This window comes from Hakea prostrata, chromosome 3 (genome assembly GCF_041222555.1).
Source record: "Hakea prostrata isolate BN-2017 chromosome 3, UWA_Hpros_2, whole genome shotgun sequence".
Classification (NCBI taxonomy): domain Eukaryota; kingdom Viridiplantae; phylum Streptophyta; class Magnoliopsida; order Proteales; family Proteaceae; genus Hakea; species Hakea prostrata.
The window spans coordinates 58,943,911-58,962,838 of record NC_142602.1 but is presented as its reverse complement, the minus strand read 5'-3'; the positions used below and the strand labels follow the sequence as shown (position 1 = coordinate 58,962,838).

Here is an 18,928-nt window from a genome sequence, read left to right as displayed (position 1 = left end):
CAGAAAAGAAGTCGTACCTGGTCTCCTGGGTTTTCTCCTGATTCCTTGCATAGCAGACGCCACAACTTTCAACCTAGAGTCGAAGTCTTAGCTACTTCATCATCTCCTTTAGCAGTGATAAGTTCACTCCTTTTCTTTTTTTCTTTTTTTCCCCTCCTCTCTCTAAAACCCACTTTTCAAGAATTACCCTCTCTTTTGTTTTAAGTCTTATCCTAAGTCTTGTTTTACCTTTTGTTGTCCAAGTTTACCCTTCCCCTCCCCAAACATAGCATTGGATCCTTGTCTAATTTTGATTCCAATATTATGATTTTGACATCACTTCTAAGTTTCTTTTGCTTTACAAGTTTGACATCCCTTAATAGAGTTATTTAATATCTTGCAATCCACATACAGAGTTTTGCTATCTATAATTCTGCCATCCCTTTTTAGAGTCCCACTTATTTACAGACCTCCCATTATTATTATGGAAAACTTCTTAGATCTACTATTTTTGGAAAAGATTTACTCAATAAGATGTTTTTAAAAAAGTTTTACTCTAATAGATTTTATTTTTGAAAAAAATTCCAAATCCCTAATTTAGTGCTAATTCTTACTGTCCAACCAACATTTTACTCTAAACTACCCAAACTATCCTTCTTATTCCTAAAAGTTAGCTACCAATCCTCACGTCTAAAATTAATTTTGAGAAGTAAACTACTATTTCATGTCCTTTTAAAATTTCTTTAAAGAAATCCTAGAAAAAGACTTTATTAAGAGTGAAAGTCTTTTTTCTAATAAATAACTTATCATCCACATGGCATGACTATTAATTTCTTTTTTATTCATTTATTCATACAACCTAGTTTGCAATCCTCATGGTTTTTGAAACTTTTTAATAGTTTACTTATACAATATAATTTTTCTAAATTTGTTTTGATGATAACTTATCCATTTAAATCTTTTTATATAATTTAAGTATGAAAATTAGAATGGTTACTTTTATTCACCATTACTGACGCAACTTCTCTCCACACCATTCCTCAAACAATGTTAGCCTATCTTATAGCAAGAACTTGAATAACTTTGGTTTTTCCTCGAGGAGTTGGTCATTATTTTTATCTTTTTTAATGCTGATCGATCATGGTATTTTGATTTCATTTCACTCCTCTATGAAATAAAGCTAAAATTGTTTGAGGAATGGTGTGGAAAGAAGTTGCATTAGTAATGGTGAGTAAAATTGACCATTTTAATTCTTATACTTAATTTATAAAAAAATTATAAGGATAAGTTATTATCTAAAAAAAATTAAGAAAAACCATATTGTATAAGTAAACTTAAAAAATTGTGAGGATGATAAGTTATTATTAGAAAAAAAAACTTTAAACCTTTTAATATAAAGATACTTGCCTTGTCTCGACAAAATCTCCTATAAGTCGGGCCTTCCTTGCCCTTGGTATCCGACTTTCTCCTCGGGATTCCTTTCCTCTTATTACTTTAAATTCTTTTTTTCTAGGATTTATTTAAACGACAAAAATTTTAAAAGGACGCAAAATAGTAGTTCATAAATTTTAGACGCGAGCATTGCTAACTAACTTTTAGGAATTAGAAGGATAATTTGAGTATTTTAGAGTAAAATATTGGTTGGGCGGGAAGAATTAGCACTAAATTAGGGATTTGGTAATTCTTTTCAAAAATAAATCCATCAGCCTAGGACGGGACGGACGGCATCGATTCTCTCATTCAGTTGTAACTGCTCCTAAGACAGACCCTTTCCACTAACTAAGGAATGAGTTACTTACCAACTCTGTTAGAGTAAAACTTTTCTAAAAACATTTTGTGAAGAAAATCCTTTTCAAAATTTGTAGATCTAGGAAATTTTCCCATATTATTATCCTAAACCCACTACATGGAAATTGATCTAGACGATTTATCCCATTTGCTCAGCAAGGGGTTCTCTAAAATGTAATAAGAGCTGTCTAACTTGACAATAGGTCTTCAGGAGCTTGGTGATATTAACAGTAATTTCTATGATATGATATCACACATTTTACAATCCTTAGAAGATGAATCAGAAGTAGAAGAAATTGAATCCCATGAAAACAACAATCAAGTTGATTTGCTTGGTTTGATCAAAGTTGAAATTGAAGAATTATTTGACGGTCTGATTTTGGTTGTGAAAAAGTCCATGAGAAGATTCTAAATGAAGAGACATCATTCTGTAGAAAACTATACGCCCAATGGTTTGTTATTGTATTGCTGTTGATATCGTCCGGTTCAATATGTTCAGCTATTGGCTCACCATCGATTATACTAGGGCCTAAACCTATGCGGTTTTGAAGCCAAAGTCCAATACCCTTTTGATAATGTTTGGTTTGGGCCCCTTTGGGCTTTATCAAGCTGGTGGTTTGGTTCAGGTAGGCCTGGTCTAGGAATTGACACCCCTAGTTTTTAGTTATATAAAAAGGCAAAATTTCTACAACTCTCGTCAACTTACCTAATATTTATTCGAACTCCTGATTGAAGTTTCACATCTTATTCCCTAAAAAAAGTGAATGTTTAAGTCTTACCTCTCGTTCTTCTCAACAATTTTAAGAGTTGCCAATTTACCCCTCATTTTGACCCCTAACTGACACCTTTTATATCTCCCCCTCCCCGCCTCTCTCTCCATTAAAATGCGGATAGTACAACTAATTCTGAACAGACATACATATTATATGTTCTTTCACTATTTCTAAACAATGCAACCTGATTCTTTTCCTCCAGAAGAGTAAAAAGAAAATATTACATGTTACATGCATGGTTTGTCTCCGAAAACTTACTCAGTTCAAATGATCACATAAATTCATTATGAATTCTGACCTGTTTGGATGAAATTTTGTCAGTTGATGGCCAAAAATTCCTGGCAATGTGATCAATAAACGTTACAAAATTCAATAAAGGACAATGTTTCCTCACTTGCTTTCATTCTGTTCTCCTCTGTTTCTTACTTTTGCTTGTCATATCGGTGTTCTTCTGTGCATGTCTTTCACTTCTCCTCATTCTATCACCGCTGTTTGAAGGTGATGGTGAGATTGGGATTCTTTATTTGGAGCTTTATGGGTGCAATAATGGCAGGGTAGAACTATGGGATGAGTCACTGAGATGTGGTTACAGTCAAGAAGAGATGGCTCTCTTAACTGCATCTTACAGAAAGAAAGAAAACATAATGAAAGTAAACTATCAACAAGTAAAAATAGGACAAAACTGAAGAAGTAAAAAGAACCAGTTGAGAAATGGAAATTAAGGGTAATTTGTTTATTTTAGAGTAGTTGGGTAGGAGGGGTAAGAGTTCATTTCTGGGGGGAATAAGAGCTGAAGTGTCAAGCAGGGAGTTTGATTAAATAATAGGTAAGTTGAGGGGTGACTGAGAGTGATAGAATTTTTTCCTTATAAAATACTTATCCTATTTGTAAAACAATCAGAAAATTAAATTATCATTCACATTGTAGATGGTGTATCTACATAATGTTTTTTTTTATAAGTTTATTTAGTTATATTTTTCTAGTATATAGATATAGTAATTTTGAAGCTTTGCTTCTGGAAAATAAAATCATTAAATATCTGGCATTTATTCTTGGGCCAGGCTAGGCCTGGCAAGGCTCAGCCTACTGCAAATTTAGGTAGTCTGAGATTTTGTGTCATAAATCAATCAATATAGGCAAATACAGGAACTCTTTCCTTGCCATGCTTATGACTATACAACCTCTTCCCTCTTTCTCTGATCTTGGCAGGAAAAAAACATGGAAGAGCAGAAAGAACAGAACATGGCCAGTGAAGGAGAGATGATGGTTGAATCTGCAGGAGCTACAGCAACAACCACAGAGGAGAGTGAGACAAAGCCTCGGCATCCGCTGGAGCGAAAGTGGACATTTTGGTTTGATAACCAATCAAAGCCAAAGCAAGGTGCTGCTTGGGGAAGCTCTCTTCGCAAAGGTTACACCTTTGACACTGTTGAAGAGTTCTGGTGGTATGTCCTCAGACTCTTAGTATGTGTTTGGTAACATTTCCCTTTTGAGAGACTAGTTCTTATGCAAAACTGTTTTTTAGTGTTTCTATGCTAAAAAACCGTTCTTTGCTCGGAAAAATGGGCATTTGATAAATCCGTTCTGAAAATATTTCCAGAACACTATTAGAATAAGTTGGTGTTTGATAAACTCATTTTAAGGTTTTAATTGGGTCCAATTTTCTCACTTTTGCTTTTGTTCTTTGGTAAAAACATCTTTCCGATGTTCCGCAAAAGGCATTCTTCAGACCACTTTTCTGACTGGTCCATTCTTAAAGAATAGAAGAAAGAACCGTTTTAACAAACGCCTCTAACCCGTTCTTCTGTTCCGAAAGAACAAAAGAATGCTAAAAATGTTTTCTAAGAACATTACTAAATGCACCCTTAGAGAATTGGAACTCATTCATAATCTTTCTTTATTCTACACCAGTTCTCAGTCCCCATAATGAATGATCTCTTCAAACAAAAATCAAAGTGAAAAGAAGAAAGGAAACTCTTTTGCATCACATTCTTCTTAAATTTCTTTATTTTTAATTTTTTTTCTTTGTTGATTTTATTTTGTGGGTTTCTGTATTCCTCTACTTTTTTCCTTAGTTATTTAAGATCTGGATTTTTTTGAGATATAAAGAAGAAGCGATGACTGCTCTTTCTAATTTTCATCTGATCACGATTTCCTGATGTCGATGGACCTCATCTTTCTATTTTCAATTAGGTCCTTTCCTAATTTTCAAGTAATTAATTTGAATTAGAACTTTAATTCTCTTTGCAGCTTGTACGATCAGATATTTCGACCTAGTAAGTTTCCTGCCAATGCCGAATTTCATTTGTTTAAAGCTGGGATTGAGCCCAAATGGGAAGACCCTGAATGTGCCAATGGAGGCAAGTGGACTGTTACCAGCAGCAGGAAGACCATGCTTGATACTATGTGGCTTGATACTGTATGGTTCTTCTGTTATTTGTTTCTAATTTGATGACAAGCTTTCACAAAGCTTATTTATGATATGCTTGTAATCTGTGACGAATGGTTCCGTTTTATAGCTGATAGCACTGATTGGAGAGCAATTTGAGGAAAGTGACGAGATCTGTGGGGTGGTTGCAAGTGTGCGCCAGAGGCAGGACAAGGTTGCATTATGGACTAGAACAGCTTCTAATGAAGCTACTCAGGTATATGACTAAAACTTGTTGAAGTTGATTATCGGATACTGAATGGTCATCGCTATTTCATGTTAAAAAGACTTGCAGTGGTACACACTGGAAAGATAAATTATAGAATCCTCTTTGAATATAACAACTTTTTCTTTCATTGATTCTCTTTTCAACTGCTTTTTCTTCTTCCCCCCATTTGAGGGGAATAACCTTTGTGCAATTAACATTTAGAATCATGTTACAATGGAGTATGTTGGTTACTTTTCACTTCCATACCTTAAATTTATGGTTTGAGTCTCAGCTGAAGGTTAAAGATGCAACACAAAATTGTTTTGAGGCATGCTGTACATACCATTAAAGGGTCAAATCCCTTGATGTAGCAGGCAGGGAGGTTCCACATTGACGTTTGGAATGGTGGCAGCAGCTGGCTTGGTCACCTAAGAAGGGATCTCCTAGCAGGCGGAGGTGGAATTTCCAAACAAGAGACAATGGGTGCAATATGGGGGAGCCATTTGTACTTCACTGGCTGAACGGAGGAGGTAGTTAGTTTCATCTTTGATGGAGATCGAGGATGTAGGCGGGTAAGAGGCGTACAAATAGATGCAGATTCTGGTGTTGGAGTGTCTTTCCATTTGCACGGTGCAGGCATCAGTGCGGATTGGGAACCAAGAGCTGAGCCAATCCTATAGAGGCATTCTTTGTTCCAGAACTACAGAAACAGCTCTGGGAGGGTGATCCACAGAGGTAAATGGTTTAAGTTAATCTTATGGAGGTTTGAAGATGGTTCCCATTGACGAAGGAAAATGGGCTTGTCACCGATCAGCCACGGGGCACCATCAAGAGCAGTTTCTTTGGCTGACAAGGAGGGGAACTTGAAAAGAAGTAAGCCATTGTTGAGGAGGTAGAACTTTGCATTGTCTAGATAGGGAGGACTTCTCCACGGTGAAAGAGGGTCTGGCGCCCAAAAATTGACCAACAAGAGTGAAGCTCCGGAGTTTGATATTGGGTTCAAGAGCAGAAGTGGGACAAAGAGCTCGGGGGAAGGGCCATCAGAGAGTGGAGAGATAAAATGAAGGCTTAGATCAGAGATGTTAGGGAGAGAAAATGATGCAGGGGTGAAGAGGGATGGACCATGGTCTAGGAGCGGCAGAGGAAGGAACTGGAGGGGAGGGAAGGATGGGGCTCTCGGAAGGGGTCATTGGAGGGAGGAGTTAACTGGAGTTAGGCTCTTCCTCATCCTTCGCTCCCCAACTCTTGCTTCTTCCCTTCAACAGAAATGGTGTTATCTCCATGTGATTGTATAAGTTACCCGCTTGACCAATCAAGGATGCCATGCATCATTAAAGGTGTATGTAGGTGTTAATATAAAAATTAGGTTCGTGATGCTTGAGTGATTGATGAGATCACCAAGGTCCTCCATTTATAATAAAAAGAGAGTACATTATTCAGTAGTAGGCAACCAGTTGACACAAAGCAAAGGAAGAAAGACAAAAATTATGCACCCTGCAAGTGATTCAAGATTTTTTATAGATGGTAACTGATGCTTGGATGACAGGTGCTCCTGAAAGCGATTGCTGCTGTTGCATTGTCCAAATGGTGGAATTGTCAACATACTGGCATGAAGGGATGGAGGGTGTTGAAATTCGATTCATGATTCTTTAGTGTGCTTGACACAATCGCTAAATCCAGAGCAGGCAGGGACTAAGCGAAGTGTTGTGTACCTAAAAGGGTGACTGATGAATAGTTGTTCTAGAGGCTGTTTGTGACAAAGTTTATGCATGATCTGATGTGATGCAGTTTTTCTCCAAAGGATGATATCCATGGTTTCTAGTTGGACAAAGGTGATGCATGACAAAAGGATGTCATGCGACCTAATTGAAAGTGAGGGATGGTCTTCCCTCCAAAAGGCAGAGGCGATGCACCCTTAAACTCGAGCTCTGTATGGATGTCATTTGCTTTAGGTTCTGCAGCCTGCATGCATTTAAAAATATGTCGTAGTGGATACATAAATTATTCATTTGTGGATGCTAAGACTTTTAGGTCTAGAAAGGCATCACGTTTTCTGCCCTGCCCCCCCCCCCTTTCTCTCCCCTCTCTCTCTTGCTTCTCTGATGCAGAAACACAACCTTGGGCAGACCCAAGACTAACTGGGTTTCCAGACCAGAATGAACTGGATCCAAATTGTGAGACACGGGTGTAGTAGGATCAGCAAATATATTACTCTGGGGACTAATGTCTTTGTTTATTTTATTTCATTTATTTTAGAAGGAGATACATAGTATTTAGTATCTAATTACTTTTAGTTTCATAGTTTGAACTAGTTTCTTAGTTAGGGAGTTGGCTTTAATTAGAAGTCCTTAATTTCTTTGTAAATATGATATAGTTCTCCATCATTATATATAAATTGGAAATTATGATTTATGTTTGTGTGACTGTTGTATGCATGTGCACTTTCTTCAACCCCCCCCCCCCGGCGGTCTCATGTGTTTGTCTCCCTCCTCTTCATATTCTTCTAATGCTCCTGTGAAAAGCCACCATAGCAGCCCTTTCCCAGGTCATGTTATCTTTCTTGAGGATCCGTGACACTATTATCCACTATAAAATGAGATATATTTAGGCAGTGACGACAAAAATGTTTTTAGATTCTACATTATCTGTCTTCTCCAGTTAATTATGGTGAAATTTGAGTCCACATGTCTCTCACCTGGTTTCTTAACAAATGACATTATAAAATTAAGATCACTGTCTGGTGCACTGATGGTTCAGCATTATACTCTTCGTATGTTATCTTGCTTGAAAGGAGAAGGTTAGGTAGTTGGTGGCGAGTGGGAAATTTTCTTAAGTTAGCAAGCACAACCAAGAAACTATTTGGTATTGCACTAGCCAGATTTAAGGATCACTCATTTTATTTGAGATGATACTTATAACCTTGTCTCATCACAATATAGGTTGTAAAAAGAACCAAATTTATAATAATCTAGAGGAGTTATGTGTAGGATATATCCAAATCATTCCTCTTGAGGAAGAGACAAGCCCCAAAGGTGTTATCCGCTAATAGTGTCCTGCTGGCCGATGAGATCCTACATCTCACATTCTGTGAGATGGGTGGGATAACTGAGTAAGAGTTATGGTCAAAATGATGCAAATGTAAGATGTTTGGGGATGGGTTTAGGGAATCATTTCATTGATGTAAGCAGGGTTGAGCCCCTTATAATTGGGCCAAAACCCAGACCCAAAAGATCCAACCCAAAGCTGGCCAAAACCCCAGGGGTATTTTGGTCATTTTCAAGCCCTTTTGGGGCTCAAAAGGGGATCTGTGGTTGAAACCCCTCGATCCAAGGGTTATGGATCTATCTTTAGCGTTTTGTTTGGATCAGTATTTTGTGAATTATGATAAGAGTCATAGTCATTGTGGGCTTCCCAATTGGAATCCATTTTAAAGTGAGATTTCTTTGGGTTAATTAGCTTTAATAGTGCAAGGGGTTTTTGTTTAAAATTCCTTCTTTTGTGTTTATTATTTATATTTATTTAGTTGTAAAGGAGATCCTAGTCTATAAAGGATTTCTTAGTTGAGTCAAGTTAGGTGTCTGATGTGAACCAGGATCTAGGGCTAAGGGTATTGAGATTATTTCCCTAGATTTTGGTTTGCCCAGGAAATTCCAGCGAAGAATGAAATTCTAGGGTTTATGAGGGTGTTTTCACACTCAACACAGTTACAGCGTGAACAGGGTTTTGGATATTTGCAGAAATCAGAATTTAGGGATTTGTGAAGGTTCGGCTAGGGTGGATGAGGGCTATCCTTGCTGGTTCTGTAATTTCAAAACTGGGTTTCAGGGTTCAGAAGGTTTAAGGTCTGTTTTTTTCAGAATTTCTAGAAATTTGCAGAATTGTAGAAATTAAGAAAACAAGGCCTAAGTCAGAGATCAACTGCAGATCTAATAGCAAAGAGGTGATGCGACCCAAGGGATCATGAAAGGAAGGCTCAAGTGCTGGGGAATTCAGAAGTAATGGGGGGATGGGATTCTAGGCTGCCGTGGGAGAGTTGGAGGAGTTGTGGGGCATAAGGGGGGACTGGGAAAGGGTCAGGAGCTGTCATAGGGTGTGGGGGGAAGCGAATAAGGGGCCTCTAGAAGTTGGGGAAGGGGCTGGGAGGTCCTACGATGGAAGGGGGAGAGGTTTCTAGGGTTGCGTAGGACAGGGCTAGGGTGGGGAAGCTACTGGACTTACTTGGCTGCTGTGTTTGTATGCTTGAATGCTTGAAGATTGAAGTTGGCAGAAAATCGGTTGGCTCACCTTGACAACCACATGGTCCCTCTCAAAGGAAACCTACCACATCTTGGCAATAAACATTCAATTTCTTTATTCAATAAAAACTGAAAATTACAGGCTACTCGGCTATTATGGCAATGATTCTATGGCCATTTCTTGAAAATGGGCAAGAAACACTTTTTCTTGTCCTTGTGCCCATTTCTTATTTCTGGTTGTTGAAATCTTGTATGGTTGTTGTAGAATGGACATGTTTTTGTGGCAGAATGGGCACAAGATCTTCTATGGTATGCATAAAATGACACTTTTTTTTGTGTTTTTTTTTAATAAAACCAACTAAAAAAAGTTGGACACATCTATTTAAACTTAAACCCACAATTGTTCACAATAAAAAGAGTATATACACAATTGCTAACAATGAAGTTATAAACCCAAGAATAGAATGTATTAAGTGATTAGAGGCAATCTTGCTATTATTGCCAACTGATTTGTAATCGTCTTCTTGAGGCCCTTCATTTATTTAGACTCATTTTGACTATTGCTTGCTTCTAGGGGGAGGTATATAAGGTTATGATATGACTTCTTCGGGTATCCAATTCGGGTCTCCAAACTCTTTTCAAACATTCTGTCAAAGCATGTTGCTTGTCATGGATATAATTGTGAAAAGCACAAGTAGTCGCAATTGAGGTTTGAGTTTCCAATGAAAACCCATGATGCATAGCCAAAGTTGGAAATATGCTCTTTAGGCACCAAAAACATTGTTTTATAATGTCCTTCATTGAAGAGTGCCTATGGAAATCTGCAATCTTTGCTCGTCGAACTCTCCCCTTGAAGTCTCGTAATGATTTTCGGTACCCTTTAAGGGTATTGGATATCATTTAAAGACTTCAAGGGGAGAGGTCAACAAGCAAAGACTGCAGTTGAACTTTTCAACCACAATTACTTTTTGGTAAGGAACGTTATAGAGCGGTGTTTTGGGCCTAAAGAATAGATTTCCAATTTTGAGTAAAATGCGTTATGGGTTTTCACAAACCTTATAGATCCTTCAACGTGTTGATAGAATGTTTGGAGACCTAAATTGGATACCCGAAGAAGTCATATCGAACCTTATGTACATCCCCTTGGAAGCAGGAATAATTAAAATGAAGCAAAACAAATGGAGGACCTAAAGAAGATGATTGCAAATCAATTGGCAACAACAATGGGATGCCTCTAATCACTTGAAGGATAATTCTTGGGTGAGAAATTGTTTATATATATGTATTATTTATATATATATATATATATATATATATATATATATATATATATATATATATATATATATATATATATATATATATATATATATATATTATTTATTTATTTATATTTTATTTTTTTATTTTGAACAATTGTGGGTTTAAGTTTAAATAGATGTGTCTAACTTCTTTTGTTGGTTTTATTTAAAAAAATAAAAAGTGCCCAATTTATGCATACCATACAAGATTTTGTTCCCATTTTGCCGCAGAAATGTGTCCGTTTTGCTACAACCATACAAGATTTCAACAATGAGAAATGGAACAAGCACAAGAAAAAGTGTTTCTCCGCGGCTTTCACCCATATGGCCTTTACATTCTTTGAAATCAAATCAAACTATCTGGAACCTTATCCAACTAGCACTATCCAAAGAAACCACTAGACACTTTAATTGGGACTCTTAAATCATAATAGAATCCCAATAAAGGACAAATTCTAATCAAAAGAAAACTCTTAAAAGATAGGTAAGAGTCTTATACAACTCATAAGAATTTAAAATGGACTATAAAACACAAAATATTAATCCAAATAAAAAAATTAAAGTAGATCCATAACTCTTGGATCGAGGCAACTCCAACTAAACCCATATTAAACCCTAAAAGGGCTGGAAAATGACCAAAATACCCCTGGGGTTATTCAGCCAGCTCTGGATTGGGCTTTTTGGGCCTAGGTGTTGGCCCAATTATAGGGTGGTCAACCTTGGTCACATCAGTTTCCTATTTGAGTTGAAGTATTTTCCGTCCAATTGTAGGGCTATTTAAAGCCCCACCTCCTTTCAACCAAATCAGTTGAAAGTTTAATAAAATCGAAGACATGCAATCATGGGAAACATAGCCCATGACCTGGGTTGAGGAGTTTATTTAGTTTTCTGCAATTCCAGCTTATTACTTTGTCTTCTTCAAGTGTAGTTACAGCCAACTTCACTCAAATTCAGAATTCAGACATTCCTAAAACCAGTAAGGACATCCCAGCCCCTTTCTCAACCCCAAACCCTCCCTCTCATTTTCTCCCATTCCCAGCCCTCCCCCACCCCTCCAAAACCTTAAGCACCCTTCTCCTTCCCCCTCCCACCCCTGTGATCCTCCCTAGAGGCCCCCCCTGCGGCAGCCCTAGCACCTCCCCCGACCATGCGACACTGCCTCCCTCCCCTCCTTTAATCCCATTTCGTCCCCTCTTCTCCCCTTCTTTGTCTTATGGCAGGTTTGAAAAATAGAGAACAGAAAAGAAAAGCGAAGAAGAATAGAAAAGAAGGAAAGAAAGAAAGAAAAGAATCAGGAAAGACTGCCCAAGTATCATTCAAGATCCAAAAGAAAAGAAAAGAAAGAATAGAAAAGAAAGAGAGAAAAAAGAATCAGGAAAGACTGCCCAAGAATCATTCAGGCTCCAAGAAACCCCTTCCAAGATTCTTAAGAACTTACCCAAGATCATCCCTAAACCCTCGCATATCCAACCGCAGGCTTCCTAGGAATTCTTAACACATTTTATATCAGTATGAGTCCAAATAGCTGATTCATGGCCAAATGAAGTTCAGAGGTAGGCCATTCTATGAAATTTAACATGTCACTTCTCAAAAGTCCTTAGCAGTGGTAAATGTTATAGATGCCAGACGAATCAATGATTTCACAGAAATTCTTTTAATTAGTTTACTCTATTTTTGTATTTGCTGATGAGAGAGAAGGCCTAGATAGTTGGACTTTTTACCTCTTCATTTTAGTCAACTTAGTCACTTTCATCATTAGCCTAATGGATTTAATAGCGACGTTCTATCAATGACAGAAGCCTAAAGTCCAACAATCTGTGTGTAGAGTGGTTGGAATAGCAATTTTAAGACAGGAGCTCTTACACGGGAGGCAGCATGCATGCGCTGGGGCTGCACATGGCCGCAGGGCCACACACTTGGGCATTAATAATTCCACAAAAAGAAGCCTGCAGAAGCAGCCACAACAGCAAGGGGCATCGCCTGCGCACTAGCTAGGCAGCACACCTGCAGGGATGCGTGTGTGCAGCTGGCTTGCAAGAAACAAAAATCCCATTTTTTTTTTCTTTTATGGTGCTTTGGCCTCCAGAGAACTTTGTCAGGAAACCCTTAGAAGTGTATGCGAAATGGCAAAGGGACATCGGAAAATAATTGAAATTGACAGGAGCTACGTGCAGTTATGAAAGTTTCTGGACCTTAAATGAGTGGTTAAAAGTGAGCCTTCTAGACTCAAATGCTGATTGGGTGGTCCACAAGCAATTGGATGCATTAGAATATGGCATGTTCCAGCGAAGCATTAATCTGCTTAGACATGAATATACATAAAATAGTACCCAGTGTGACCAGCATTATGCCGACTGGGAAAGCAAAATGTATGGTACATATTGAATGGTTAGAGCCCTATGGAATTTGATGGGATGCCATGGGATGCCATGGGATCGGATTACGTCTTAAGTGTTCTGTAATAATGTTCATCTTGCTTGTATCTAAGCTCAACCAGTCTGTAAACGGGCTTTGGTGAAGGTCAATTGAGATATGACATGCCTATATTCAGCTGAGTGACTACCTGAGGAAGATAGTAGTTATCAAATGTTTGAGTAGTCTCATTTGAAATCTTATACGCTTGAATTTGAAATCTTAAGCAAGAATGTGAACCGTTTGGGAGAAATAGAGCAGCTTCCGCAGTGGCCCTGCCTGATAGAATGGATTTCTAGAAGCGTAGATTGGCAACATTTCAAACTTCAGACTCATCCAACCAAAATATGTTCCCTTGTGTTGGCAGATCCTGTTGTATTTTCTGCAGTCTGAACTTTTCCTTTTTCAAAGTCTAATTGAAGCTTTGTTTTCCATTTAGCCTACTCCTTTTTTACTGTTATATGACATGCGAGTTGGAACCTTGGGATCTACCTCTACACAAGATTTCAGCTCTTGTCTGATACACAATGTAGCAGACATTTGTACTGGTCTATAGGACTCTACCCCAGACTAGAGAACTTTTCTTGTTTTATATGTATTTAGTGGTCTAACCTTTCAAGTTTTTTCTGATTGACTGAAAGTCTGACATTTTCTGTTCATGTTGCACGTATAATTGTTGCACCATTCGTTTAATTTTTGCTAATGAAACTGAAGTTTATTGGAATTTATTTGCTGCATCTGGTAGGACTTGAAGATTAGAGCTTTACCTCGAACTATCTAATCTTTAGATCATTGCAGTTCACATCTTTTAAATCATTGTAGACTCTTCTAAGTCCTAACCAGTGTAAAATGCTATGCTTCTGTAATTATGTTGACTTTTCCATGTTTGTTCTTTCACGTTATGTAGATGAGCATTGGGAGAAAGTGGAAGGAGATCATCGATGTCACTGATAAGATTTCATATAGCTTCCATGTAAGTATCGTTTGGTCATAATATTTACCATGTCATCAAAGCTTGAATGCCCTCTTCCTCAGACTTACCCCTTTGCATATTGCAGGATGATTCAAAGAGGGAAAAATCAAATAGAGGTCGATACAATGTGTGAGAAATCTTTCATAACATCAATTTCGCCCGAGTTGGATACTGTGATGATCAATTTTAGATGATTTTCTGTGTGGATTTCTTAAGCAAAAAGCATCAAGTGATCTAATTGTAATACACTGATGAGTATAGTATTTTAGCGTATTGATTATTCCATCTGTGACAAACTAATATGCTCTTGGTCTCTGCTTTTATGGTGATTGCCATAAAATACATAAAAAAGATAGAATGGTTGGCTTATTGGTTGGTTCTCCCGCAATATGTTATGTGGGTATGATCCAAAAATGGGATAAAAGGTATGTAATTCTTCTTGCATCGGGCTTACCAGATACAGTTAGAGAAATCCTTTTTCTTTCCCGTTAGAACCTCTGACAGTATGGAATAGGATCCTTTGAACTGCCTAAGTGAGAGAATCGCTTGAGGCAGTAGGGTTCCGATCCAAATCCAACATTTTTTAGAATTCGGATCCTCACCCCGTCGGGGTAGCACAGAGTGCTCCCCGACGGGTTCCCGACCACACAAAACAGTGGGGCCCATGGATGAAATTTTAATTTTTTTTTGATTTTTTCCAAAAAATATTTTTCACCATGGGCCCCACTGTTTTGTGTGGTCGGGGGCGTCGGGGGAGCTGATCCAGACTCCATCTGCTTGCACTTAGAAACTCCACTCCTCTAGTCCTTTGGTACAACTTTGTCTGGTTTATGAGTAGCATTGCTAAACATTCTCTCATCGTCTGGGGAACATTTTTCCATTGGCTTCCCACCGCACCGGTGCTGTTATCCCTTCTGTTCCTTTCGCAACATCCTAAGGAAGATATTCAGCACTTCCTTTTCTTGCCTTTTCATAAACCTATATGGTACCTCGCCCTTACTTCCATTTGGCTCCCCACTGCAGACATCACTCCCTTTCGATTGGGAATGTCGTTGGCTTTTGGATAATTTTGGAGGCACTACCATCCCGAGACACTTTTGCTTGCTTGGTGTTCAGCGCTACTACTTCCGTATTTCGTTTGAGTGGAATGCTCAGATGTTTGAGCGAAATGCCTATAAATTGTCTCCGAATCACGATCTACTGTCAAAACTAGAATTTACCTCCTCCGCCAAAAACAGATACCTCAAAGAATAGATTCTTTAGTGTTATCTAGGGTTTGGATAGTGCCATAGCCCCTTGAGCTGCTTGGATCCCCTCCCCTCCCCCCTTCTCTCCCATATTACTACTCTTTGCTTTTTAACATATTGTTCATTAATTAAAAAAAAAAAAAAATTAGTTCCTAAGCTAAAGAAAGTAGAGGTATTGATGAAATAATATGACAGGGTATACGAATCTCGGAGAATTCTAATATAAGTTGATAAAGTTGGTTGGGAGATTAAAGACCCTTGGACGGGCGTTCCAAGGATGCTATTTTGATTTCGTTTTTTATTTATTTTCTTTTATGCTCCATTTTCATATGTTATTCCTCTTGTCACTTTAATTTAATTCTATACGTAATTCAGTCCCATTAATAGGTTGTGATAATGTTAAGGTTGCTTTTATGTGACATGATTTATGAGTTAGTTAATTTTTTTTCCTTCAATAAAAAGACGCTTTAAATTAAATTATTAAGAATAAGGACTGGGGACTATTATATATACCATTCCAGAGGATCGAACACACGGCTTTCTCAGTGGTAGGTGTTGCTCATTGCTAACTAAGCTGATCTTTGATGTAACTAGTCAAATTTCTTAGCTTGTTCAGTCATGAAGCAAATTAGATGTGAAGTGAGTTGGATTGTTCTAACCCCAAATTTGGAATTAGTAGTATAAGTGTATAACCATCAAGTTAACATTACAAGTTGTTTTAATTTATTCTTTTAAAGGTTTGAAAATTTTTGTTTCCCAACTGAAAGTAGGATGTTAACATTTTAAATTTTTTAGTCACGAGGATGTTAGCATCTTCAAGTTATATTGTCACTTTCTTCAAGATTTTATTTTATTTTAATTTTAAGTCCCCGAAGCTTAGTTTGCCTCATCCCTCCGTGTATGAGGTTTTAGTGAACTGTCTTCTACAATTACAAGGAAGCCCAAGAATAGTTGTCTTGTCAAGTTCCGTCGTGCACACAAAACCTAAGTCACCCAAAGAGTTGTTGAGAAATTTCATTAACTCGATTTGTCAAATTAGATGGAATATACATTGGCAAATAGGTACTTATTCAGTATAGTCATGATTCTATACGTATAAAACCTTTATGTATAGGCATATCTCTTTTTTTGGTACCAAGAAACATATCTCTGCATAACCAATTTTGAGCGTTTGGATCTTTCGGATGCATGATCAGACGGCCCAGACTGAACCATATCTTCCTAATAGTTGGATCTTCCTGAAATCTAATGGTTTTTACCTCTCATGTCTATTGATTATTGATCAAAACAACTAATGTGGATCAGTTCTCCATCAAAATGCTAAGTGCATGCGCCAAACAAACGGCCCAAGTTGCACGTGCCACCGTCCTCTCCATGTACACCACGCACGCCATAACATGTCTATTTATCATCTTAAATTTAGGATTAATAGAAACACTTATTGACAGATTCAAATTCCGACTCCTCGGTTTTCAATGAAATGGGAGTAAAGAACACATTTTTCCAAAAAAAAAAAGAAGAGGAAGAGCACTTAATAAGTTCAATTAATTTTAAGAAACAAATTTATTCAATTAAAAGTATTACAACAAATGAGCAGTATAAATTGATCTTTACTTGATTAAATAAAACTTGAGAACAATATATATTCCAAGGAAATATTTGTCAAACTAAAATTAAAATTAAATAAAGTATGTTTCATCAAGCAAGGAATCCAAGCTTTTCCCCATTCTTCTTTGCCAATCGAATCAACCCTTGTCTTTGTTTTTGATCTGCCCCAATCGTTTTACAGAACTCAGTGATTACCTGAAAAAAAATAATAATAAGAGGAAGAAGTTCAGCTTTTCCTGTTGACACAAGAAACATCAAATTAAGAAGATGAGAAAATGAGAAAATGGTACCTGTGAGTGCAAGGCAATGGCTTTGCCTCGAACCTGATTGAATGTCTTCTTGCCAATTACATTCCGGGTAACAACAACAGCTGGAGCAAATACACCTTTACCTTCATTAACGTTCTTCATAACTGGTTGTGACCTAACTGGCTTAGCAACACGAACCCATCTGGGTACTGAGTTTGCAAGGGCAGTGCAATCTTCACCACCAGCAAATGAAGTCCCCCAGCTTCCATGGAAGGAAGAAGAAAGTCCTCCTCTGAACCCAGTTGCAGAAATTGATGTAGCCATTGAAGAGCAGAGGAAATTAATGACTAGCTTTTCAGCTACACCTAATTAAGTCTTCTGTTGAAGTGATGAGAACTGATGTTGTTTCCTCTTTCTGTAGAGAGGTTTGAGCCTCTTCTTTATGATTGGATGTGGGAGAGCGAGAGAGGCAGAGAGAGAACCACACGTTCACGTTGAAGGTTGGATTTGCAGATGCGAGTTTACGTGGAGGATCTGTGTGGGTTTTATAGATCCGTCGGGTATCTCTGGCTGAAACTGGAATTTGGGGAAAACAAAGGAAAACAAAGTGTCTACGGTCCCCAGTGTCAGTGTTATTTGGTCCGTGGACGGCTTCTTAGGTCTTTCGTCGAACACTTGGCATGTTTTTGTCCCTGTGTGGCGGTTCATCACGTCACCTAAGCAAGTGTGGTTCCAACTTCCATGAAGCTTTCAATTGGCTAGACTTTTCAATCTTGACCTACCAAAACGGTTGGACCAAGTTGATCTGGTTGGTTTGTTTACGACAACCAGACATGGGAGATGCAGGGGCTGGGCTATTACAAGCTTAGCTTAAGGCCTCAACTTGGGCAGCTCTCATCTCAGAGTCGGGATCATCTCCCCGTCAGGGGAGTACAAACAAGTTTTTTTTCCTTCCAAAAAGTGTGTTTCACCTATGGGCCCCACTGATTTTGTGGTCCTGAAACCGTCGGGGAGATGATCCGGACTCCTCAGCTCACCTCGATTTAAGGTAGAAATTCCTGGCCATGACCTCCTTTAGGGTTTCTTCTATATATGTGAATATGAACATTCATAAATACCCGGAAGGGTGCACTCTAGCTACGAGAATAGAGGAGTGGTCAATAAATATCTACCCGGACCTTATGTAACAATAACGAGTCTGTTTTTCGGAGTATCAATGAAAATCTTACAGAACCGAACCCTTATAGAGCAAACATAATTACAAATGTCATTCCAAATCTAATTGGGATATCAGTAGCCCATTTGTGCAGGGTACACTTGACCTAAATCTACGAGATATAAACACAGAACATTAATTTCCCGATTGAGTCATCTAGTGAGTGGTCTTTGATGGAGGAGCCGCCTAATGTCATTTGGTCTTGAGAACTAGAGGATATCTAGATGTCAGCCAAATGTAAGTGTTCATTGGCAAATCTCTTTACCCTAGCTTTTTTACGAGTTTAATGTATACGAAGAGAAGCCCGAGCCAACAAGATCAAACACACTATTACTAGCAACGGATTAGGGATGCAAGAAGATAAATGATCTGGTTTTAGATTGGATGTGAATCTTTCAACGGTTTCTAAAAATCAAACTCATGAGAGTTCGGTTGGTTCGACCCGAGCTGACCTTAATTTTGATATGCCGTCCATTCTAGAAAGTTCCAAGTTTCATTTATTTATTTATTAT

General features: G+C 38.0%; 2 protein-coding genes across 2 annotated transcripts in view; one reads left to right on the top strand and one right to left on the bottom strand.

The window, feature by feature from the left end:
• LOC149022623 (eukaryotic translation initiation factor-like) overlaps positions 1-14,663 on the top strand; it is a 17,782-nt gene extending 3,119 nt beyond the window's left edge. Inside the window, exons 2-6 of the mRNA XM_089150633.1 lie at positions 3,750-3,985; positions 4,791-4,959; positions 5,060-5,185; positions 14,032-14,097; positions 14,183-14,663. Coding sequence (XP_089006759.1) covers positions 3,759-3,985; positions 4,791-4,959; positions 5,060-5,185; positions 14,032-14,097; positions 14,183-14,230 — 636 coding nt within the window. The 5' untranslated portion in view covers positions 3,750-3,758 and the 3' untranslated portion in view covers positions 14,231-14,663. The remainder of the gene's footprint in view (positions 1-3,749; positions 3,986-4,790; positions 4,960-5,059; positions 5,186-14,031; positions 14,098-14,182) is intronic.
• A 2,236-nt stretch (positions 14,664-16,899) lies between these two features.
• LOC149022622 (protein PROTON GRADIENT REGULATION 5, chloroplastic-like) lies at positions 16,900-17,786 on the bottom strand. Its single transcript, XM_089147316.1, has 2 exons — positions 17,243-17,786; positions 16,900-17,147 (listed from the first exon to the last, which is right to left on the bottom strand). Exons 1-2 carry the CDS (start codon positions 17,522-17,524, stop codon positions 17,043-17,045), a joined length of 387 nt encoding a protein of 128 aa, XP_089003442.1. The 5' UTR covers positions 17,525-17,786; the 3' UTR covers positions 16,900-17,042.
• Between the last annotated feature and the right edge of the window lie 1,142 nt (positions 17,787-18,928).

Excerpts from the sequence above, each read along its gene's own strand:
- LOC149022622 (XM_089147316.1), bottom strand. The coding sequence starts at position 17,524 with ATGGCTACATCAATTTCTGCAACTGGGTTCAGAGGAGGACTTTCTTCT. Across the intron at positions 17,148-17,242 it reads CCATTGCCTTGCACTCACAG|GTAATCACTGAGTTCTGTAA; the intron begins GTACCATTTTCT and ends ATTTTTTTTCAG.